Source organism: Antechinus flavipes, chromosome 6, assembly GCF_016432865.1.
Source record: "Antechinus flavipes isolate AdamAnt ecotype Samford, QLD, Australia chromosome 6, AdamAnt_v2, whole genome shotgun sequence".
In the NCBI taxonomy this organism is placed as follows: Eukaryota; Metazoa; Chordata; class Mammalia; order Dasyuromorphia; family Dasyuridae; genus Antechinus; species Antechinus flavipes.
In genome coordinates, this window is record NC_067403.1 from 159,404,932 (window position 1) to 159,430,599 (window position 25,668).

The following is a 25,668-nucleotide window of genomic DNA, read 5'->3' on the forward strand; positions in this document are numbered from 1 at the left end:
TAAGGAACTGATCCAAATATAAGAACAAGAACCATTCACCAAAAGATACATAGGATCTGAAGAAGCAGAAAAGAAAAAATGCAAGCAATCAGCAGACATAGGAAAATCACTAATAAGAGAAATACAAATTAAAAACACCTCTAAGGGTCTACTTTCTGTCCATCAAATTGTCGAAGAAGATACTCCTCCCCACCCACCAAAAAAAAAAAAATTGGGGAGGGCACACAAGAGAAAAGCACACTGATGCACTGTCATTTAAGAAAGTCTTTTAAGAAACATTTGGAGCTATATCCAATGGTTAATAGCAAAAAAGATTAAAGAGTAGAAAAAATGAAAAGAAAAAAAATTTATAGCATTTTTTTGTAAGAAAGAATGGAAAATTTAAGGCATGCTCATCAATAAATTATAATGTATGCATATAACAGAATATTACTGACAAAGGACACAATTTCAGAGAAATATAGGAAAACTTGTATGAACTGTCATAGAAAGTGAGAAGCACAAGTGAACAATTTATACAACATTTAACACTGTAAAAAAAAATTATTTTGAAAGACTTAAAAACTCAAATTAATTCAGTGACCGGCCATGACATTAGACAATCAATGATGAATCATGCTAATACACAGAGAGAACTAGCATGAGAGCAATAAAGTTAAAGGGGCAGGGGAACAAAGCAAGGATCAGTTGTGCCTTCCTCTTGCACTCCTCAAAAAAAAGGGGAGAGGGAGAGTAGAAAGCAAAAAATATCATCGGAGCATTTTTTTTAATGCAAAGAAGCAAAGAGGAAATTCAGAAGGAAATATAGATAAGCAGGACAACTTTCAAAGTTACATATTGAACTTATTACATTAAAAAAACAAACAAAGCTAGGGTCAAGGAACAAGTTGTTCAAAAATTCAGTCTCATATCTTTTCTATTTTATTTTGTATATGAAAATGTTCATGGCATGGGGAGAGGAAAAAAGCATTAAAAAAAAAAAAAACAGCTGCTTAACCTGATTACAAATCACCTGACTCATTTCTGAAAACAATTTATTCCAATTGAATAAAAATGGCTAATAGATTTATCTTGTAAGAATATATTACAATAAGGTGATGGTAGAGGAGAGGAAAAGGATAATAATTAACTGGTTTAATCAGTCAGTCAACAAAAATATATTAAGCACCTCCTAGGTGGCAGGCACTATGCTAACTATGCACTAAATATACACCATGCAAATACAAAAAAAACCCCACTGCCTCCCTTTTAAAAAACTACCATCTCTACTCTCAAGGAGCCAATAGCCTAATGAAGAAAATTATACAAAAATTATTGTATCAATAAGCTATAGCAAAGATATCCTCAGAGGATAGACTAAGAATAAGGACCTAAAAAGGCTTTTTGCAGAAGATGGAACCTTAAAAAAAAGAAAAAAGAAGAAAATTGTCATAAAGATATTTTCACAAATATCACTCAATCTAGAGTTTGGCAGTTGTTATCTGCTAGCTCTCAAATCATTTTCCTTCGTTTTGAACATCAGTACCTGATTCATAATCTTTAAATTCCCCAACCCCATTCCCTCATACTTGGGTACTTCAAAGTAAATGTTTATAACCTTTCAAACACTAACCCTAACCCTAACTAGAAGTTCAACCAACTCAACCTCAATGATATTAAACCTTCACTCTGCCTCAGTCACTTGGGGATGGTTATACTCTTGATTTCTCCATCACCCACAAGTCTTTCTACCTCCACAATCAAAACCTCTGTTAGTCTTCTAACCATAACTTCCTATGGACAGCTAAATGGCAATTGATAAGAGCACTGAGCCTAGAATCAACGGATGTAAGATCAAATCTGGCCTCAAGACACAAGTGACACTGGGCAAGTCACTCAAATCCACCATCCTTCGTTTTCCTCATCTGTAAAGAGAATAAGCATCTACCCCAAAGGGTTGTAAGAATAAAATGAAATAACTGTAAAATGTTAGAAACCTTATATGCTAAGCTATGTTTTCTATTATTTTTCTATATCTTCCTTAACCAGAATCCTTAGAGATGTATTCTCAGGAACCTTTCCAAAAACTCTGGTTACTCCTCATCTCCCTAGTTTCCCAAATCATCATACCTACTCTGCCCTCACCTTCCTCAAAATCTTGACTCTACAGTAACTCAATAAGACTTTACATTGTCCTCTGTCTGTTGAACCCTTGCCCCTAACCAGTACTTGCCAATTATCCCTTTCCAAACCCCACTTCTGACTAATTACCACATAGCCCACCATCATTGTATGCTGCTGAAAATTTATAGAACTCATAACTAGCCAATTTTCAACTGGATCCTCACTGCTGCAAACCAAATTTTTTATTCTTTCCAAGTTTTTTTTTTTTTTGGGGGGGGAGGGAGGGGAATAGGAAGGATAGAAAGAGGGGTACAAATGCCTTACCCAAGAGTATATACTATTCTTCTACCAGCTTCAAAGGAATAGGGACTTGTTTATCTAAACTTTATACTGTCCCTGACACATGGATCTGTACATTGTGGTAACAAAACAAAGTCCTCATCCATTCACATTTTTCAGGATTTAAGTTCAGAGAAGGTTCTCCTTTTTTTGAACTCTAATTATAATTAGTCCTCTATTCCAAGAGCACAGCGATGGTCCCAAATTAAAGACTCTTCAAGTCCTTATTTGTTATTTTAGAATGCAAAAGAAATTTTCAGATATTTTTTTAAAAACTAAGTTGTTAAAATTCTATTGAAAACCATAATAGAAGCTATACATGTATATCAATCAAGCATTCAATTAAACACCTACTACATGCCAAGAATGATAAATATAAATCTTTTTTTTGTTTTGTTTTGTTTTATATATTTTATTTTATTTTATAATAACTTTATATTGACAGAATCCATGCCAGGGTAATTTTTTTACAACATTATCCCTTGTACTCGCTTCTGTTCTGATTTTTCCCCTCCCTCCCTTCACCCCCTCCCCTAGATGGCAAGCAGTCCTATATATGTTAAATATGTTGCAGTATATCCTAGATACAATATATGTTTGCAGAACTGAACAGTTCTCTTGTTGCACAGGGAGAATTGGATTCAGAAGGTAAAAATAACCCGGGAAGAAAAACAAAAATGCAAATAGTTCACATTCATTTCCCAGTGTTCTTTCTTTGGATGTAGCTGCTTCTGTCCATCATTTATCAATTGAAACTGAGTTAGGTCTCTTTGTCAAAGAAATCCACTTCCATCAGAATACATCCTCATACAATATCGTTGTTGAAGTATATAATGATCTCCTGGTTCTGCTCATCTCACTTAGCATCAGTTCATGTAAGTCTCTCCAAGCCTCTATGTATTCATCCTGCTGGTCATTCCTTACAGAGCAATAATATTCCATAACATTCATATACCACAATTTACCCAGCCATTCTCCAATTGATGGGCATCCATTCATTTTCCAGTTTCTAGCCACTACAAACAGGGTTGCTACAAACATTTTGGCACATACAGGTCCCTTTCCCTTTTTTAGTATCTCTTTGGGGTATAAGCCCAATAGAAACACTGCTGGATCAAAGGGTATGCACAGTTTGATAACTTTTTGGGCATAATTCCAGATTGCTCTCCAAAATGGCTGGATTCGTTCACAACTCCACCAACAATGCATCAGTGTCCCCGTTTTCCCGCATCCCCTCCAACATTCATTATTTTTTCCTGTCATCTTAGCCAATCTGACAGGTGTGTAGTGATATCTCAGAGTTGTCTTAATTTGCATTTCTCTGATCAATAGTGATTTGGAACACTCTTTCATGTGAGTGGTAATAGTTTCAATTTCTTCATCTGAAAATTGTCTGTTCATATCCTTTGACCATTTATCAATTGGAAAATGGCTTGATTTTTTATAAATTTGAGTCAGTTCTCTATATATTTTGGAAATGAGGCCTTTATCAGAACCTTTAATTGTAAAGATGTTTTCCCAGTTTGTTGCTTCCCTACTAATCTTGTTTGCATTCGTTCTGTTTGTACAAAAGCTTTTTAATTTGATATAATCAAAATTTTCTATTTTGTGATCGGTAATGGTCTCTAGTTCATCTTTGGTCACAAATTTCTTTCTCCTCCACAAGTCTGAGAGATAAACTGTCCTATGTTCCTCTAATTTATTTATAATCTCGTTCTTTATGCCTAGGTGATAAATATAAATCTAAAGAATGAAACAATCCTTATTCTCAAGGACTTTATATTCTACAATGAATATAACATGCACATAACATGCATAAACAGAATACATATAAAGAATAAACACAAAGTAGTTAAGGAAGGCAACTAGCAATTGTGGGGATCTGAAAAGAAAGTATTTGAGTTTTGTTTTCTTTACATACATTCATTCCTTTTCTTATAGTTAAAACAATATTTTTCCATAAAGTAAAACATATTAAGGATGTTATTTTGTTGAAATAGTCAAGATTGTAACATTTCATTTCCTTAGTCTGTAAATGCTGTTAAAAAAATAAGATATTAACATTTTGTACTTTGTCTTTGTGATTGTGAAATTACAAACTTCAAGCCTAATCTGCTTTTTCATATCCTCCTATTGTGTAAGAAAACAAAAAGCAAAGTTTTATTAGTCTTAACAAGGAAGTTACTAAAAAGTAAGAGCTAACCATGTAATATCAGCAGTTCTCTGCATCTTGTGATGCACTCATAGTGCCCATATGACCAACTAAATGATGACCAATTAACAGCAACTGAGAAATAATTAACAAAGAAAAAAAGTATTAATTCTCAAAATAAGAGCTTTAATTTCTCTAGTAGCATAGACTCAACAGATACACTGCTGGGATACTCTAGAATAACTGGTATAATCTCTTTACAGATAAGGGTACTGAGGCCCAGAGAGGTTGTTACACAGATAACATCTTTAACAAGTTTACCTTAAAAAGGCACTAGTATTTTAAGAAGATATGCATGTACTAAAAGCAGCACCATGTAGTGGGTACAATGTGGGGCCTGGGGTCAAAAGGAACTGGGCTAAATTTCTGCCTCTGACACTTTCTGCCTATGTGACCATGGTGAAGTCACAACCTCTTTCTGTAAATCAGAAGTACGGATACCTGGAGCATAATGGCAAATTAGTTGGCTGGCTAGCTCAAGAATCTATACTCCCTCTTCTGTTATACATTTTGTAACCTTCCAGTGCTCATTTCTATTTTTCTATTTCCAGGCTGTCTCATAGTGCCCTGCATAAAGTAGGTGTTTTGTAGAACTAAAATCATGAATTTTACTTTAAATGATGATAAGAAAATAATTAACTTTGACCCAGCAATCTCACTGGAAGTATATAACCCCCCAAGTGGTCATGCTTTAAAAAAAAGTTCCACATATACCAAAATATTTACAGTAGCACTTTCAGTAATTTGAGAAGTAGAATCAAAATAAATGACCATTGACAGAAGTTTGATTAAATAAACTTCTGTTCTGAATTGCCCCTTCCAAAGTTTCTAAATGATCTTTGTACTGCCAAATCTAATGACCTTTTCTTAAAATCTTCATCCTTCTTGACTTGTACCGATCAGCTATTTCTCCTATAGTGTCTGTCTGTCTTTGTTCATGTGTGTCTTTTTGTATCACTGATTTCTCTTGATTTTCCTCTCTGACTGCTTCTTCTCAATTCTTTCAGCAAATCTTTGTCCATGACCAACACACTCTGGGTATCACCTAAGTTTCTATTCTGGGTCGTCTTCTTGCTATATATATACTATATTGCTTGGTTATCTTATCAGCTCCCTTTGGTTCAAATATCATCTCCCAAGAAATGCAAATTAAAACAACTCTGAAGTACCACTTTAAACCCAGAACACCAGTTAGGATAACAGAAAAGGAAAACAACAAATGGCAAAGGGAATGTGGGAAATAGGTTCACTGTAAACTAGTCCAACCATTGTGGAGAGGAATTATTATATTCCCCCAAAGCTATTACACTATGCAGCAATATCACTACTGAATTTATACTCCAAAGAGATCTAAAAGGGAAAAGAAAAAAGAAAAAAAAAGGGACCCAAATGTACAAAAATATTTATAGTAGTTCTTTTTTGTCATAGCAAAAAATTGAAAACTGAAGGAATGCCCATCAATTGGAGAATGGCTGAACAAATTAGGCAACTAAGTAGTGCAGCATACAGAGAGCCAAAGCTGAAGGAAACAAGATCCATCTTCTTGCGTTCAAATCCAGTCTCAGACATTTACTAGCTGTGTGATGCTGGATAAATCATTTAGCCCTGTTTGCCTCAGTTTCATTTATCAAATAAGCTGGAGAATGAAATAGCAAACTGCTCTAGTATCTTTATCAAGAAAGCCCCAGATGGGTCATGTAGAACCTCGACAAGATTGAACCACTGAACAATTTATGGTATATGAATGTGATAGAATATTATTTTATTATAAGAAATTATGAAGATGGTTTCAGAAAAACCTGGTAAGACTTTTATGAACTGAGTAAAGAGAGCAGAAAGAAGAGAACAATGTACCCAGTAGCATCAATGCTGTAAAGATAATCAACTGTGAAAGACTTAGTAACTCTGATCAATACCATGACTCACCACAATGTCAAAGAATGCAAGATGAAATATGCTATCTTCAGATAGGGAACTCAGTGCAGATTGAAGTACTTTTTTTTTTTTTTTTGTTTCTACACCTCCCTCCTTAGCTTATGTGGAAATTTGTTTTGCAAGACAATATTTGTAAAGGATTTTATATTTCTTGCCTTCTCAAGGGGTGAAAGGGTTATGGGGGAAGAGAAAGAATTTGAAATTGAAAAAAAAACTCAATTTTAATATATACATGAACAATTATCTACTAAATTTATATATTTGACACAAACCCATCTCCTGAAGTATAGAATCACATCACCAATTCCCCTTTTGGAATCTCAATCTGGATATCCCATAGGCATCTTAATCTTCAAAATAAAATTCATTTAACCTCTTCTCTTCCAGACTTCCTTACTACTGTCAAGAATCCCACCAGGAGAAGGATAGCGCTAAAGGAACTAGCATTTATTAAGCATTTACTGTGTCCTGGCCACAGTACCCTGTGCTTTCCGTCTTCCTATTTTTCCATTATTCTCATATTTTATTCCCTTTCATGCACTCCAAAATCCAGTTATACCATCTACTCTTTCTTACTTTCTCACTCTTTTGCTGTGACTGCTTACCATGACTAGAAAGTTTACATCTCCTACTCCCTGGAGCCCCTTTCTGGCTTCCTTTCAGTTAAAATCACACCTTCTGCAGGCCATTCCCAAATGCCTTGCTTGTAACTCCAGCACTTAATAACAACCCTAACAGAAATCAATCACATAATAAATGCTTGTTGACTGACTAAAATATAACAGAACTGCACTGCAAGGAATGTTGAATACAGAGAAGCTTGGGAAGATTTATAAAGTGAAGTAAGAATGAAGAAAGCAACATGCACCATTATTAAAACATTGCAAATGGAAAGAACATCAACAAAACATAAAACATTTTAAAATAAATAAATGCTATAAAATTATAATGACCAAAGTAAACAAAAAAACAAAAGGGTTGGGGGGAAGTGGATATTTCTACCTTTTTTTATTTTTTGTGATAAAAGATGGTTCTCCAGAAGAGAAATTTATATTGGGAAATGTAAATTAAGTAAGAAATATCAACAAATGTTTTAAAAATAAAGTATATAAACCGTTCTGTTTGGTTCTTAAAGCCCATCATCATGACCACATCTTGCCTAAGCAGACAGGGTCATCTTATTTGCGGGTAGAGATAGCATTGTTAAAAGATGATGTCAAAGTCCTTTGGGACCAAAAACATCTCCCTTACTCCCCAAGTCACAAATGCTGAGTACCTGGATACCTATGTTAGCCCATAAAAGGTCTCAGGTAGACAAGAAAAAATTGGAATCCAACAGTGGGAAAAGGATTAATTTTAAAGACAAAAGCTTTAATTCAAATCCAAGTGCTAGAACGTGTATTTTATGTGACCTTAAAGCAAGCTAATTTAATATTTCTAGGCTTACAGTTTCCTGTAACATAAGGAATCTGGACTAGATGAGCTCTAAGGTAAATCTATTATACTATCATTTACAAAGACATTACTACAAACATACCATATTTCATTACTTAGATATATTTCAATTTTTCAAACTCCTATTATTATCTATCCTGGAAAAACTACTTTTCTATCTCAAATATAATATATAAATATTTGATCCAATACCTGTCCACATAAGTCACTATATTTCTTCGGTAAAATATATCATGAAGGACAAGAATGGATTTCTGTTTCACTTCCCTCTACAAGCTCCCTAATTTCTATGATTCATTTCACTGCCCACCTTCCCTAACACACTAGGAAATGGGCTGCTAACCTGATATAGTTATTTTTTTAAATTGCTGCTTAAGAAAACACTTATTGGATCCTCAAGAGGACTACTGAGCAAATCTTATGTAACATTAAACAAAAAGGAAATGATTACTTATATGACAGAAGAAAATTTATTACTCTATTTAGTTGTACTTATTTGCAGATAAACCAAATCCTGGTGGATTAACAGAGCTTATTTTGCTTCATGTAAAGGAAATTTTATTGAAATTACCACCCTAAAACCATTTTCTTTTTTCATTCCATTATACAAATTCAAAAGCAAGAATCAAGATCTCATTCATTCATATAGTTCATTTGCTTCTGTCAAAAAGATAAGACTCAAAACAACATAATAAAATATATCCAAGTCTGATGTGGTACTGACAAAGCCCCTCAAGAACGTGGAAGGGAAGCATTATAGCCATCCAAACTGGCTATTCAGTGACCACACAGGATTAACAGTGTTATCCTGAAAGGCATTTGGTATGCTAGTACTTGAAAGAAGATATTCTACTGGCTTGGAATTATACTGAGGGCAGCTGATATCACCCAAGCAACTGTGATATCAAAAAATGTCTATAATCAAACTAAGTCAATGTGCATTTATTAAGTACTCACTATGTGCCCATGAAGTCAACAAGCATTTATTAAAATATAAGTATGTGCCAGGCATTTGTATTATTAAGCTCAAGGATACAAAGAAAGACAAAAGACAGTCTCTGCTCTCAAGGAGCTCAGTGAAATGGGGAGATAATAGTTAAACAATTATATACAAAGTTAAATTGGAGATAATATTCTTGGAGGGAAAGCACGGACATTAAGGAGGCTAGGGAAATACACTTTGTATAAAGATGGGATTTTAGAAAAGATCTGAAGGAAACTAAGAAGTTGTGGTAAGGAAGGAGAGCATTCCACCCATGAGGGGGACAGAACCAGAAGATGGTATCTAGTACCCAATGAGATCAGAATCACTGATTTCAGAGAAGGGAGTAAGGTAAAAGATTAGAAAAACAAAGTCTGTGAAGGCTTTAAAAACACAAAGGGAGTCACTAGGATTTATTGAATGACAGAGGAGAGTGGGGGAATAACACAATGAGAACTGTGCTTTAGGAAGATAACTTTTATAACTAAATGAGAAAAGAATTGAAGTAGGGAGTAGGGCAGCCGGAAGGTTATTGCCATTGTCTAGGTTTCAGGCAATGAAAAAGTATGTACCAGGATAATGACAGTTTTTTTGTTTGTTTGTTTGTTTTTTAAGGGGTGAGGAGACATTTGCAAGACAGTTGAGGAAAAAAGAATAACAGGAACTAGCACTTAACTAGAAATGGGAGAGTCAAGACTCAAAGACATTACTGCAAACATATATTTCATTACTTAGATATATTTCAACTTTTCAAACTCCTATTATTATCTAGGTTGCATGCCTGGTTAAATTGGAGGATGGAAAGGTAGGAAGAGGGGAAAAAATCTGTGTGGAAAGATAAAAAATTCAGTTATGGACATGTTTTAAGACATACATGGAAGCTTTATCTAATGCTTTTTTCTGATTATTGTCTGTCACTTATGGTTTGATGGTGCTGCCGCTATTTATTATTTGGGGGGAGAGATAGGAAAGAACTGTATTGCAATGGATAAGAAGTATTCTTCAAGTTGGAAAGTTATAGATCTGACACAGATTTGCTGTGTGATGGTAGGCAAATTCTTAACCTCATTGAGCATCTGTTTCCATCTGTAATAAGGAAAGAATACATCACCTTCAGCAATATTGTTGTGAAGGAATTGCTTTGTAAAATGGTAACATGCTATAAAAAATGTGAGCTCTTATTAATTTCTCTTGTGTGAAGCTCTTTAAAAGATACTGAATGAATGTATTCTGCCTGCTCTGCCACTGGATAAAGCTTCTAATAGCATAAGTTATACCCCAAAGACAAACCGAGTAGCAAAATGAGCAACATCTTTTGACCAGGACTCTGCAGCTCTAGAACTGGTCCTGCCATTATGCAATTTAGAGACCTGACAATCTCTCTGATTTAAATTATATAATAGTATAGTGATATCAAGCTTCTGACCTACAAGATACTCTCACCTGCAGAGTAAAAAGCACTCATGTATTCCAATCCCACACTGCTCAATCACAACACACTGGACAGGGAGACCTCTGAAAGACAATTCAGTAATGGAGGTTCTTCACATTTCCCACATACAGGATTCTAGTCCCTATTTTATCATTTTCAAAGTCATTTCTGGAAACCCTTCTGTAGCCCACCATAATACAAAGGGCCAAACTACTCTGGTAATTATGTAATCTACAACAAGGACATAAAAAGGCGTTCCTAATTCCTCTAATGACTAAGATTTGAGCTTAAGCCTCCATGGAAAAGAAAGCAGGAAGCAATGAGAACATCACTTTTTTGTTAGTACGGCATGTCCTATGTGACTCAAAGTTTCCTCAGCACTTAAGCCGAGTATGGATGAAGTCAAATGCTTATAAAATAGGGAACTGTTTCTAAAATGCTGCCCAAATTCAGCTTAGTTCAAACATCAACACTCATGGTATCAGTAAATACAAACCTAAGGTGGAATAATGCTATATCAATTTTTTCTCTACTCCAATTTTACCCTATTATTCTTCTATTCTCTTTATACAACAACCAATAAGCATTTATGAAATACCTACTACATGCCAGGTCTTGTGGTAGATAACATGAATACAAAGTCAAAAGCAAACAGATCCTCATCTCAGATCAAAGTTTATATTCCAAAGGAAACAATATATTCATATTAGACAAAATAGAAGTAAAACTGGGAACATTGGAGGAAGGCCCTAACAGATGGTAGGAACCAGGAAAGAGCTGCTGTAAAAGGTGGTACTTGAGCTGAATAGTAAAAGAAATCAAAGATCCTAAGAGATAGCCAGTGCAAAGGCATAACTGGGGAAAATGGAGTCATATCACAAGAAGTACAAAAAGAAGGCAAGAAGACCAATATGGCAGTAGTACAGAATTCATGGAGAGAAACAATGTGCAATAAAGCTGAAAAATATATAAAATAAAAGGTAGTGTAGTATATTTAGAAATGCCTTACCTCTCTCCTCCAAATAGAGCATTGATGGAAAAAAAATCAAATTCCTCCCAAAAACTTCTTTTACAGAACTCTCAAATGTGAATTTTATAGGTCACTGTCCATTTTCCATCAGCAGCTATTTGGTGTTGACTACATGTAACATAATGCCTCCATAACAAGTACCCCTGCTCATTTTTCCCATTCCCAGCCCCTTAGCTTTCCAATTTCCTTTTATGTATTATCTGGCCCCACTAGATTACAAGCTCCTTGAGGGTAAAGACTTTTAAAATCTCTATTGCTTAGAAAAGGAGCTCATAAAAGTAGAAATTTAATAAATATTTATTGAATTGAAATGAAATGGTGCCTGCAATTTATAGGTTTCTTTTATATGCATTTAATTTCTACAAGCCTTTCCTTGTGATTTCTGAATACAGAAATACTCATTTTATAAACATTTGTGAATTGTACTGAATTAGATTATATCATGGAAATATAAAAACTAAAGATTAATGAGGATATCCATAAAGCATGGAGTGGATACTACTCTACCACACAACATATTTGGGGGGATCAGGAAAGGTTCATGGAGGTGTCACCAGAGACAGATTTGACCTGCATCTCAGACAGATGTTATTTGAAGCAGTACCCATTCAGATGCACGCAAGAAGGAGATCAAAAGTTGAATCAGCAGAACCACTTTATTCTTCTTCAACTTCCTTCTTGGTACTAGCAATGACACTGAAGCAAACCCAGGAAAGGGCATTTGGATGTTCAAGATAAGTTTCAAAGTTACACTCCCTGTAAATATATCACTGTCCCCTGGAGGCTCAGAACCCATCACCATGTATTAGCACAAAATAAACACTTAATATGCCAAGGAATTGTCAAACATTAAAAATAAAATATATTTTAATACTATCATTTGGACTGTTCCCTCCAACCCCCAGCATTTCACTCTACTCTTTATCTCCTATTACTTAAGAGCTTTATTTTCAAATGTTGCTGTATTCTACCTGTGGCACTTGGGCCAGAAAAGCTGCTGATGTACTCATTAGGTTGTTAAATGTGAACAAATAGTAACTACAATGTTTATCAATCTCATAAATAGTTCTAAAATTAAGCTCTCATTCATAAATCTTAAAATTGCTTTGAAACAATTTACTTTAAAGGATAACAACTAGTTCATTTGTGGTGGTAATTATTGTGACAACAATTCAAGAGGTTATTGGTTATTCATCTAGCAAATTCAAACAAGCAAAAATACATGCTTGAGAATAGACTGGCTGTAATAAAGATGTACAAAAATAGCTGAGTGCTTTAGAAGCTTAGAAATATCAATCTAAAAAAAGTATTTTAAATGTTTTACTTTATCATCATAATCCCTATTTCAATCATAGATTACAAATACCTGCAAGTTTTTTTATAAGAAAGTTTAACTATAGCCAAAAGCTAACAATAATTTTCAAATGAATTACAAACTATTAGCCATATAAAAGATTGCTCCACATCACTAATATTATGAAAAATGCATTCAAAAAATGGTTTCACCATAGTCCCAAAAATTTTGCAAAGATAATAAAAGATGAAGACAGCCAATGTTGGAGAATTGAAGTTCTCTAGTGAATTCAACTTCTCTAGAAAGTAATTACACACACACACACACACACACACACACATACACACAAAGAGTAACTAAAATGCCCATACCATTTAAATCTACTGTGTAATATAAACCAAGGGAGTTAAAAACCTTCTTTTGGATAATAATAATTATAATAATAATTACAATTACTATATAGCTTCAACTATGCAGCAGGCACTATAGAGCACCCACACAGCTATAAAAATATTACAAACTGATCCTCACAACAACTCTGAGTTAATATCCCCATTTTATTACTGAGGCAAACAAGATAAGTGAGTTGCCCAGCAATTCACTCTAAAGTCCAGCATCATGTAATTTGCCCAACCTGCAAATTTGGATCTTTGCAAATCTGGAGTTTAGCATGTTATACAGTGTCAGTTTAAAGTCAGATGTAGCAAATCATCTTATTAACAAATCATTTAGAAAATAAAAATTAAATCCAATGTAAAGAATAATTTGTTTAAATAAACAATTTAACAAGAATGCTCTTATATGCAAGAGCATATAAGCAAAACAAAATGCTCTTTAGAAAAGCTTATTAGATGTAATGAGGAAGCTCATTATCTAAGGTATACTTTTTGGAAAAATCATATCAATGCTAATTCATCTAATTCAAGTGAGATTTTTCTAAAATAAATAAATAAATAAGACAACGAAAATCCAAATAGCAATGTTACAATTATCTGGTAAGTCAAGTAACAATAAACCAAAACAGCAGCTTGTTTTTGGATTACATTCATGTAGTTTCACATATACATCATCCAGCAATTATATGGCAGCTTTTTCTTTATAAAAAAAAATTTCCCCCTTCTATCAATATGAAGTTGTTTATGTTCTCTCAGTACAATCAGGAATACATGATTAATGTCAATTGGTTCTAAGAAATCATTAGATAAAAAAGATAAGGAGGCACTTGGTGCTGCCATTACATAGGATAAAAGATAACATTCTCCTAGGCAGTTGGGAATGGGTAATTTGGGATCCAAATTGGGTCAGGGCTGGAGCTTACTAATGATATGTCAGTTAGAAAATGTTAGCTGAGGCAATATATCTTAAGTATACTTACTATATAAGAGCAGAAGCTAACTCTGAGATCTAAAATATGATTTTTATTGTGTAAAAATCATCTATCTTCCAGCAGATACTACTATTTCCATTACAAACAGAAATGCCAGGCTTTTAAATAAGTTTGCCAGACTCACAAAAGAACTCATATGTGAATCTTAATATCACAAATGTTTATTATCATCATCACAAATCACCACTAGGGAAATAACACAATAATTAATGATTTAAAGCAGGGGTCCTCAAACTTTTGAAATAGGGGGCCAGTTCACTGTCCCTCAGACTGTTGGAGGGCCGGATTATAGTAAAAACAAAAACTTTGTTTTGTGGGCCTTTAAATAAAGAAATTTCATAGCCCTGGGTGAAGGGGATAAATGTCTTCAGCTGTTGCATCTGGCCCGCACCCATAGGTTGAGGACCCCTGCTAAAGAATAACGCAATATAAAAATGTAATTGGTGGCTGCCTTTCCATTTCGAATTTTATTTCATGTTATTCATTTTTATATAGTCAAAATGACCAGCAAGCCATTCTCCATAAACAATATACCCATACCCAGCAAGAAGTACATTCCCTTTTCATTTCTTCCTTCTAGGCACAGTTTAAGTACAACTATATACCCCAGACTTTCCCCAAATTCCTCCAGTTGACAGTATTCTCTCTCTTGAAATCACTTTGTATACCTTTATATATAATTATTAGTCCAAAGGTTGTAAAACCTAGTCGAAGGTAAGTAATCCCAGTGCCTACTATATGGTAAGCATTTCATGCTAATTGAAAGCTAGCTCTGAAATTCCTTTTTCACCTAGGAGTCCTTCAAACACTAAACATATTAAAATGTTAGTAGTTTTTAAATATAATACCCTCCAATATAAAGGCCAGATTTATATAGAGCTACAAATATACTCTTCACTACATCAAAATTCATAAGTAAAACTAGAGAAAAATCACAGAAAGTCAGTTTTATTCATTCAGCAGAGCGTAAAGTTTTATACTGGTAAAGAAATAAACCAAGGAGCTCTTCACAAATGGTTACTGAAAAATTCAGCAATCTGAAGAAATTCCAGATTATTAATTACACACACACACACACACACACACACACATACTTACACACAGATGCACACATCCCCTACCATCATGAAATACTGTCTGAAAACCAGAAGGTCTAAGTTAGCCAACCACAATGGGAATCCCACAGAGCATCACCAATAAAAACAAGGTGCTGAGACTTAAGTACACTTCAAAACAACAAAGACAAAGATGACCTCAGCATCTTGTCCCGCTTCTGGGATGTTTTGGGCTCTAACAGTCTAGTTCCCCTATGACTCTGACTGCAATTCTATGAGCTCTAAAACCAGGAAGTCTGCACAGGATCCAGGAAGCTCCAAATCTAGTGAGCTAAGAAGGGGACTAGTGTTAAGACAATCAGGCTAAAGCTTTGATCAGGGGTTCTGGCCTTAATAACCAGTGAATTCTCTAGGACAGACGTAGAGAAAAGAATCCATCTTCTAAGCTAGAAAATCCAATCAAGAAACCATGATCAAGACAAACAGTATTAGTATTTTATGTGCACCTGTGATATCCACAGATATTTACACACACATACAGTGAGGTAGATAAAATATCCAATTTTGTTATACTCTGTAGTCAACTAATATATTGTAGTTTCTGAACCAAATACTTCATTTTTGCCACTAGGATAACCCAATAACAATAAAAATAAAATCTTATGAAATAATAGAAGGGGAATCAAAAGGAACAGAACAGTATTTTAAAAAGAAGTGCAAAATGGAATTTTAAGCTTCCTTAGAGATCATCTAGTCTAATGTTCTCATTTTAGAGATGAAGAAATTGTTATATGAATTTAAATTTATGATATGACAAATATACCAGAAATATACCCTTTTCCCTTCATAATCAGGATTTAAAAAAAATTCTAGAATTTTCTTTGGGGAAAAAAAGCTGCCTTTAAGCTTACAAGGCATGACAAATTTGTTTACAACTTACTCACATGTAAATAATGAGATTATATTCTGAATTCTGAATCTCATTTTTGGCAATTCCATATGCTACCACAAAACACTGATATTTTGAAATATTAAAATCATTGCAATCTGAATATATATTGATTCACTTGTTTCCTGAGAAAAAAATTTTAATTAGTACTTCTGAATGTCATTAAGAATTACTACACTGATAAAATCTGACAGCATGAAAACAAGAAACTTTTATACATTTCCTGCTTAAAGAAGTATTTGTAAAGCAAATATACATTTAGAAAGTAACTACAAAATGAAAACTTTCCAAACACTGAAAAGTATAGATATAGGTGTGTCACTTAAAAATAACTTTTAAAAATCTGAAGATTAGTTTTTTAAAAAATCATTCTTTTCCAAAGTTTTACGATTACTCCATTTTCTTTTTAGCTACTAATATTTTTACTAAACAAACTACCATACAAGACTTTACTGATATAGTAAATATGTTTGCAGTCCCATTGCCCCATTTAGTTTTTTGATGACTACAAAAGACATTACCAAAGTTTTAAATTATACAACTCATATGTACATAGAATTGCTATTATCTTATAAAGTAACTGTAGACCTATTTAGGAATAAAGTTAACAAGTCAAATTTATAATAGAGTTTTTTAATGGTTTACAAATGCTTTCCCCACAGTAGTTCTGGGAGGATCAGGATTATACAATAATTATTATTTTAATTTCAAAGTAATACCTCCATGGTCACAGGCATATAGTTCTGACACTAGTGTCAGAAGTGAGAATTAAAACCTGATCTCTAAAGTACAAGGTTAGCTCACTGTCTGAACTCTCATCTTTGACAGATCTTAACATATAAATTAAATAGTTAAATAGTTGTCCAATATAGCCAAATTGTGTTATATGCTATAGAATCATTTAGCATTTAGACCCTTGGAGGAAAGGAAAGGGAGAACCATAGTGGATGAAATGCTTATGAAATGATATCGAAAATGATGACCAATCAATAAATTAAGCATTTATTAACATTTACTGCACAGTTAAATGTCAAAGTGATGTAGTGCAGGTAATAGCTAATAATAGCTAATACATATACACTACTTACTATGTGTCCAGCATTATGCTAATCACTTTATAATTATTTTCCCATTTTATCCTCAAAACAACACTGGAAGGTAGGCAATATTATTAGCCCCATTTTACAGAGGAGGAAACTGAAACAGATAATAGTTATAATGTGACTTTCCAATGTCTCACAATTATTGTCTGAGGATGGATTTCAAATCAGATCTTCCTCACTCTAACCTGCCCAATAAAAGGATATAGTGATAGTTTTATATTTGTTAAGTTCATATTATTAAAACCACCATCAAACACTCTCACAGAAATGGTTAACACATCCATCAATTTACATTTATTTACATTATTATAAAGTATATGAATAAGAATTATGAATATTCTCATCTACAGAAGGATACTATTCTCAACCTAATGTTCTGTTAAAATTGACTGGGAAGGTTTAATCCACACGTATAAAAGAAACAACATGGCATATAACTGTCATTCAGAAATTTTAAAATTCAGCCAAGGTTCTTAGCTTAATAATTTATTTCTATTCCAAGTGATGTGAACAACAAGATGTCAGATTTAATTTTTCCCAATCCAAACTATCAAATTTTTCCCCTTCCCCACAATGAAAAGTTATGTGTCAGATGTATAGCAAGAACAGCTGAATTCACAGGAAAAGAGAGAACTTCAATAAAGTGCCCATTCAGCACTCCTCCCCCACTACCCTCCATATTTCTAGAAAGGAGTTATACAAGCTAATCTTGATCTAGGACCCATCAGGGATTCCCTCTAACATTCTAACCCCCCCCCCCAATATTCCCTCATACTGCCACAAAAAGTAGCAGGCATATGCCCAGTCACATGAGGAGGGGAAAAGAAAGGAAACTACTGCTTTCTGTCTGGACTGGTCCCTAGGTGAAAAGCTCCATGAGAAAACATTGTGTACGCAGGAGACTCAGAGATGACATGGTCAGACATGCAACTGAAGATCACTTGGGCAGCTGAGCAGCAGACAGACTAGATAGAGAGAAAATAATAAGAGGCAGACCCACCAGCAGGCTACCAGAGTGGGTGGCAGTGCTACAAAGGTAAAATCAACAGACCTCAGTCAGATTGGATATGGAAGAAGCAGGGGAGGCAGATTGAAGATAGGAATTGAGAATGTGAGGAATCAAATTCATTGACCTTGAAGACAGGATACACAAAAACGACTTAAGGATTAAAGATCTCTAAAGAGAATATGACCAATCAAAAAGCCTAAACACTATAACGTAAGAAATAACAGGAGCACAATCTCCAGAACTTCTGAATACAGAAAGCACAGCATCAATCAAAAGGATCTAGACATCACTTCCAGGGTTTGGTTTGGTTTGGTTTGGTTTTTTAAAAACCCTCCATTTCAAACTCCCAAGATGTACAGTGCTTAACTTGAACAATTCTGATGACAAACAACAAATTTTATAAGCAGATTATAGACAGCAAATATTTTAAAGTAGAAATTAGCATTATGCAAAATTATTCTACATGTACTCAGAAAGGAATAGAAGAGCATATTCTGAAAAGCAAAGAAATTTAAGCACCAAGCTTGACAGACATAGCACACCCAAGATTATAAAAATCAATAAAGAAGATGGCATTTGACAAAAGAGAAGTATTAAAAGCATTTTTATAGAGGAGGAAACAAGACAAGCATTATATTTAATCTACAAATACCCCAAATACCAGAAACATAAAATGATAGATAAGTATAATTACAAAGGAAAGATAAGTAATGAAATAAATTACCTCATGTTTAGAGGTTATTTATGTGAGAGAAAGTCAGACAGATAGTTACTGACCTTCAGGATAAAAACAAAAGGATCAATATAAGAAAGGTTTTTTAAGAGCACACAAGGGAATACAGATGGAAAGAGAATTTAAAGAAATAAAAGTGAAGGTAAAAACATAATTAAAGCACCATGAACAGAATCTTACAATCTTTTTACAGATGAATCAAGATATTCTGTGGGACAAAATTAGAATGGGAGAGTTGTGAATGGGTGGGGGGAAAAAGACTAGGGGACAGAGAAAACTGAATAACATATCCTTATCAAACTTATCCTTGTAGGAATTTTCTAAAGTAGAAATGTTTTCCACAATGAAGATGAACAACTCATCTGCAAATTAGTTTTAGAAGGCTGTTTGTGGTCACACATGTGGTATGTATACATATATAAATGTGTGTGTGTGTATACACACACACACACACACACACACACACACACACACACACACACACATCAAAGACAGAATCTGAACTCCAGTGTTCCTAGGTCCAAAGCCAGTCTTCTATCCATTATACCAAGCTGCCTCACACCTAGATTATTATGTAGTGAAGTCTGATTCAGCAGCTTTATAAAAAGGTGACTGATAACTTATGAGAAGATTCGTTTAACAAAGTAGCAGAGAGACCAACCACAAAAATGTGAAGGGTTGGAAGGGATCTCAATGATAACTTTAAATGCCCAAGTCTTTAGAGGAGTAACAGGACCTCCACAAGATTACAAAATTAGTCAGGGTTCCTGAAAGACAGATAGAGAGTTCACATTTTCTTGTGATAAATTTTTCTGTATTCTACCTAGATTATATGAACAGTTTTTAAATTCCCCAAACCCTGAGATTTTATTTCTGCCAAATCCAAGTTGTATTATTAAATCTTTGAATAAAGCAGTATTTTTTTAAACACCTAATCTATTAACACTGAATGATTTAAAAATGTGAGTTGACAAGGTTAGTTTTATAACAAGATATTAAAGCAATATACGCTTTAATCTCTCAAATTGGGAAACAAATTGACAACAACAACAACCAAAGAAAGAAAGAAAAAAGAAAATATTAATAGAAATAGCAGCTAACATTTTTGTGTGCTCTAATATTACCAAAGCATTTTCACAGAAATATTATCTTAATTTGAACTTCATAACAATTCAAGTTAATATTCTAAGTACTATTCCCAATTTACAAAAAATAAAAAGATGCAAAATGGTTAAATAGTTGTCCAATATAGCCAAGTTGTGTTAAATGCTAGAGAAACATTTAGCATTTAAACCCTTGGAGGAAAGGAAAGGGAGATCCACATAGTGGATAAAATGCTTACCAAATGATATCGAGAATGATGACCAGTCAATAAATTAGGCATTTATCAAGTACCTACTATGTGTCAAACATTATGCTGGGTATTAAGAGTACAAATACAAAAATAGGAATCCTTACCCTCAAAAGAAAATGAAACCCATAAAATAAATAGGAACAAAACATAAAATGTAGGATACATGCAAAGTAAGAGGAAGAATCAAGAACAGTCCTAAAAGGAGGTGAGCTAAGGCTTAAAAGGAAGTTAGGGATTCTAAAACCCAGAAATGGAAGGAAGTATTCAAGTATGTCTATTAAAAAAAAAAAAAATCAAAAGACGGACTTCCCCCTTCCTCGAACCCTTCCTCTTTCACCAACATTATTAAAGGCCAACGCCACCCACTGCATCCCAAACCATTGCCAGTTATCTGGGAGTATGTCTTACCACTGGATTCTGGAAGAGAATGAGGCTAGAGACTTTGTTCACTTAAAATTCAATTCATCCAGGAATCAATTTGTCACTCTATAATGTCACTGGTTCTCTTTAAGAATGAGGACAAACAACAATAACTAAGCCAGTTTGACTGGATAGAAAACTGTGTGAGAGGGAGTACCAAGCAATAAGTATGTAAATAGTAGCATTCAAAGTCTTTCATAATTTGACTCTAGCCTAACAGGATTTTGTGTTCATCCTAGGAGCAATAGGGATCCACTGAAGCCTCCAGAATGGAGGAGTTCTCACCAGTGCCAACATAAATATCAATTTAGCAGCTATATGCAGGACAGTTGTGAAGAGGGTGGGTAAAAGGAAGGTCAGTTGAGAGAAATGTTGAAAAGACTAAACCAATGGAATTTCATTATCAACTAAAACAGTGGGGGGGGGGGGGGGGGGGCAAAAGGGAGAAGATAAAGAGTCAAGAGTCAAGAGTAGCTCACAGGATGGTAGTACCTATGAGAGAAATAAGAAGAAATTTACAAAAAGAAAAAATGAGTTATGATGTTTGGCAGGCAGATGGATCTAGAGTTCACAGAAGATGAAGACTGGATATGCAAATTTAAGAGCATCTACAACAAAATGAAATAGCTAAAATCATGGGAACTGATGATCAACAAGAGAAAAGAGTGTAGAGAGAAAAAAGAAATAAGCCTAGTTAATCAGCATTTTTAAAGTGTCTACTTTGTGCTAGGAGCTGGGCAAAGGATGCAAAGAATAATCCATATTCTCAAAGAGCTGAATATTTTCTCATGTATAGGTAGCATGGCATGGATAATAATCCTGAAAAGGAATGATCAGACAGGTAGGAAAAAAACAAATAAGAAAAAACAATTTCATAAAAACCCAGAGAGGAGAGAGCATTCAAGAATAAATTGATAGGCAATAGAGTGACATGCTTCAAAAGTTGTCAAGAAGGATGAAAACTAAGAAAAAGACAACTGGATTTAACAATTAAAAAATCATCTTGGAAAGGTTACAAGCATTTACTTGAAAGAGTCAAGCAATGTGAATAAAAGCCAGATAGCAAAGAGGAATAAATTTGAGGTGAGAAACTTGAAGTAATGAGTATAAACAGCTTTTTTTTCTACAAGTTTAGCTAGGCAAAGAAGTAAGGACATATAATATAACAACTTGAGGAGATGGCAAGATAAAGGGAGGGTTTTTAAAGGCTGAGGGAGAGAGGGACGTGTTTACATGCTGCAAAGAAGGAATCAGTAACTAAACATAGGTTGTAAATTAGGGTTAAAGAAGCATTGATTGAAGGGTAAGCTTTCAAAGATGATGAAACCAAGGAAACAAGTAGAGGGGCTTGAAGAACTTCCACATTTTCTAGGACCAAAACAAGATAATAATTTTGAGTTTACTTGACTTGTGGAACTCTATGGAAAAGAAACTCTAATCAAAAATGATACTTATTGATACAATTAGGATTTGCTAATTATATTTATAAATTACCCATTTGACCAATACTATCTTTGTATTTTCAATTTTCACTTCATAAATGATAATTTCAATATAGGTAGAAACAGAACTAAAACCAATGATATCAATCACAAAAAAACAGTCTAGTTCCACATAGAATGAATTTCCAAATAATTAAAATTATCTAGAAATGTGAGGGCAATTTTGTTAAATAGTGAACTTCCTGTCACCAAAAAGTATTCAATCACCAATCAAAAAAGTATAGGGATTCCTGCATTGTATGGGAAGTTGGACCAGATGACCTGAAAAATCTTTTTCAAATGTAAAGTTTTAAGATTATATGAATATTATTTTTAAGACTAATTAAAATCAACAACAATCACTGGTTTTATTATATCTGTTTTTTTAAATTACAATATATAAATTAAGAAAAGATAACCATAGATCAATATATCAGTAAATTCTCAATCTAGTACTATTCCAATTTCTCTTAAACATAAAAAAAAAAAATTGATGATTGGCATTTATACCCTAAGAAAATCCAAAACAAAGGAGTAAATACCTCATTTGTCCTTAATTTTTCTCCCTTTTGACTAATCAAGTCAACAAGTATTTATATGTGCCAAGCACTGTGCTAAGCACTGGAGATACAAAGAAAGGCAAAAATAGTCGGTTCTCAAGGAGCTCAGTTTAATGGGGGAGAAAACATGTAAACAAACTATGTACAAGAGAGATAAATGCAGCATAAATTGGAGATAATCTCAGAGGGAAGGCACTAAGAAAGAAAGCCTTCTAATTACTTCTACCAGAAGGAATTCATTAGTCTTCCTTTCACTGATCTTTGCAACCAATTTTTGAGAAGTCAGAATATCATGTTTTCTCATTACTTACTTTTGCAGAAATTTTAAAGTTAGAACATTTTAAACCTGGACTCAATTTCAATTCAGAGAAATATCATTTCCAGTAAAAGGAATCTATATTGTCAAAGAGCTAGACACAGAATGTTACCAAAAGAATTTGGTATGCCATTTATTCAAAGACAACTATGATATAAAAATAACAATATCCATCAAGGCCAGTGATTGGCTCACAGAGAGGTCAAATTTGTACCAAGCCCTCAGAGTAACCTTATGCCACGGCTATATATATATTAGAGGGGGTGAAGGGAAGAAAAGAATAGAAAATGTTAATATTCTAATTTGTAAATTAATCTAAATAACATTTTTATGTCCATAAAAACTAGAACTTTAAATCACGGTTTCAAAAGAGGACAAATTTTAGTAGTAAATCTGAGCATACATATCTAGACTAGCTTTTTTAAGTCAAATAGTGTGTATCAGGTATGAGTGCAAAAGCAAATATTTTTGTATCTGTGATGCAATACCAACCTGGAAATGTGCGATTAAGCTTATATAAGGAAAATAAAAAGTATGCGATTTTACAAAAAAAAAAAAATGTAATATGTAATCAACTGAAGCTAATCAATCTTGCAAAATCACTAAAATATGTTTGTTTATTCGTCTGCTTCTTGGTCACGTTTCCACAAAATGCAATTGTTTAAATTCTCTTAAACCCACAAGAAAGGACGGGAAGTCCGGTTTAAAGCCCCAGCCGCAACTAGCTCGGAGTGGCAGCCCCGGTCACTGGGAGGGCGGTCGCCCATTGTACTGGGGATCCCGCAGGTAAATGCCCCAGGGCGATGGCCGAGGACCCGCCCGCCGCCCCCCAGCCCGGAGGAGCCCCGTCTTTCCCAAGGCCGCCGGTCCGGCCTCCCTGCGTCCTCCCGTCAGTCCCCGGAGAAAGCCCCACCCGGCCCCAGCCCCGGTCCGGCCACCCGGGCGCAAGCAGCGACGCTGGGCCGAGGCCATCCTGCCGCGTCCGGGAGCAGCTCCAGCTGACACTCACCGCGAGGGCGGGCGAGCGAGGCTCGGGAGTCCGCGGGCCCGGGCGGCCGGGCCGGCCAGGGAGCTGCTCAAGCGCCGCCGCCGATGCCGCCGATGGCGCCGCCGCCGATGCCGCCGATGCCGCCGCCTGCTCCTCGGCCACCACCCCGCCTCCAGCCGCCGCCGCCTCGGGCTCCTCGGGCCCGGCTCCCGGTGCCTGCGGCCGCCGCCTCCACCTCGGCGCTGCCCGCGCTGCGCCTCCTCTCCATCAAGGCCGAGGTCGGCCTGAGGGACAGTCCCCGAGGGTGACGGCTTGTAGCCGTCTCCTGCAGCGGCCGGTGGCCATCTTTAATTTTCCTTCTCCTCCTCCTCCTCCTCCTCCTGCAGGCAGGCTGGCAGGCTGGCTAGGAAACCTCCTCCTTCTCCTCTTTTTTCTTCCTCCTCCTCTTCCTCCTCCTCCTCCTCCTCCTCTTGCTGCTGCTGCTGCTGTGCTGCTGCTGCTGCGGCGGCGGCGGCGGCTCGGGCTCCTCCCGTAGCCCTCCCGCCCCTCCTCCCCTCCTCCCCTTCTCCCCTCCTCCGGCTCCTCCTGCTCCTCCTGCTCCGGCTCCAGCTCCTCCCGAGCCGCGGGCAGAGGCACCAGCAGGAGCTGGAGCTATACCGCACAACTCACTCCTCTTCTGCCCTCCCCACCACCCGCTCCTGCCCCCCTCCGCCCGCGTCTGTACTCCGGGTGCCTTCGCACCCTGACGCTTTTCGCCTGATTGAGAGTGCGGTGGGTCCTCCTCCCAGTCGGAGCTTGACCTTTCTAGTTTCACGTCTTTCCCCCACCCCGCCCCCTTCCCCTTTGAAACTCACCTTCCTGACCCTCGCTTCTCCTTCCTCTTCTTCCCCTTCTTGCTTTTTCCCGTCCCTATTTCCATTCCCCATGACCATCTCCACCCCCCCATCCTAACGTCCACCCCTTTCAATGTTCCCCATTCCCTTTCTTATTTCCCATTCCTGTCCCTCCTCAACCCCATTCCTATCCCCATCCCCTGATTGACACTTTTTGTCAATTACTCCCCATTCTCTACTACCACTAGACTACTATCCAACTGTCAAAGATGATTCAACCCAAGGTTGGGAAAGGGTTCTTTCTATCCCCTATTTGCCAATCTTGACAAAACAAATATACAAAACTGGCAAAGTCCTAAATTTTTTGTGCGTTAAACTAGTTTCTGACCAATGAGTATTTCTCTCAAGCGAGCCAACAACTGTCCTCTATCTTCTATCCTCATTGACCTACCCCCTACATCCAGCCACTGCTTATTATCGGGAACTGAGAAATTTGCAGGAAGTAGGAAATTGAGTAGTTCCATTCTGGCTGGGGTAGCAAAGAGGTGCTATGGCTATGATTGGCCATTATCTTGATTTCCACAGCAGCTACTACAACTCTGCTAGTTAAAGGCTATGTGCAGAATCTGATTTTGCTCCCTTTTTTTTTCTTATGCATGTAAAGTGAGCTGTGTCTTTTTCATTGCTTTGAAAGGTCT

The 25,668-nt window shown here is 35.7% G+C and overlaps 1 protein-coding gene across 1 annotated transcript in view; it reads right to left on the minus strand.

Moving 5' to 3' along the window:
* WDFY3 (WD repeat and FYVE domain containing 3) overlaps positions 1–25,418 on the minus strand; it is a 316,134-nt gene extending 290,716 nt beyond the window's left edge. The window contains exon 1 of the mRNA XM_051965853.1: positions 24,992–25,418. Coding sequence (XP_051821813.1) covers positions 24,992–25,069 — 78 coding nt within the window. The 5' untranslated portion in view covers positions 25,070–25,418. The remainder of the gene's footprint in view (positions 1–24,991) is intronic.
* Between the last annotated feature and the right edge of the window lie 250 nt (positions 25,419–25,668).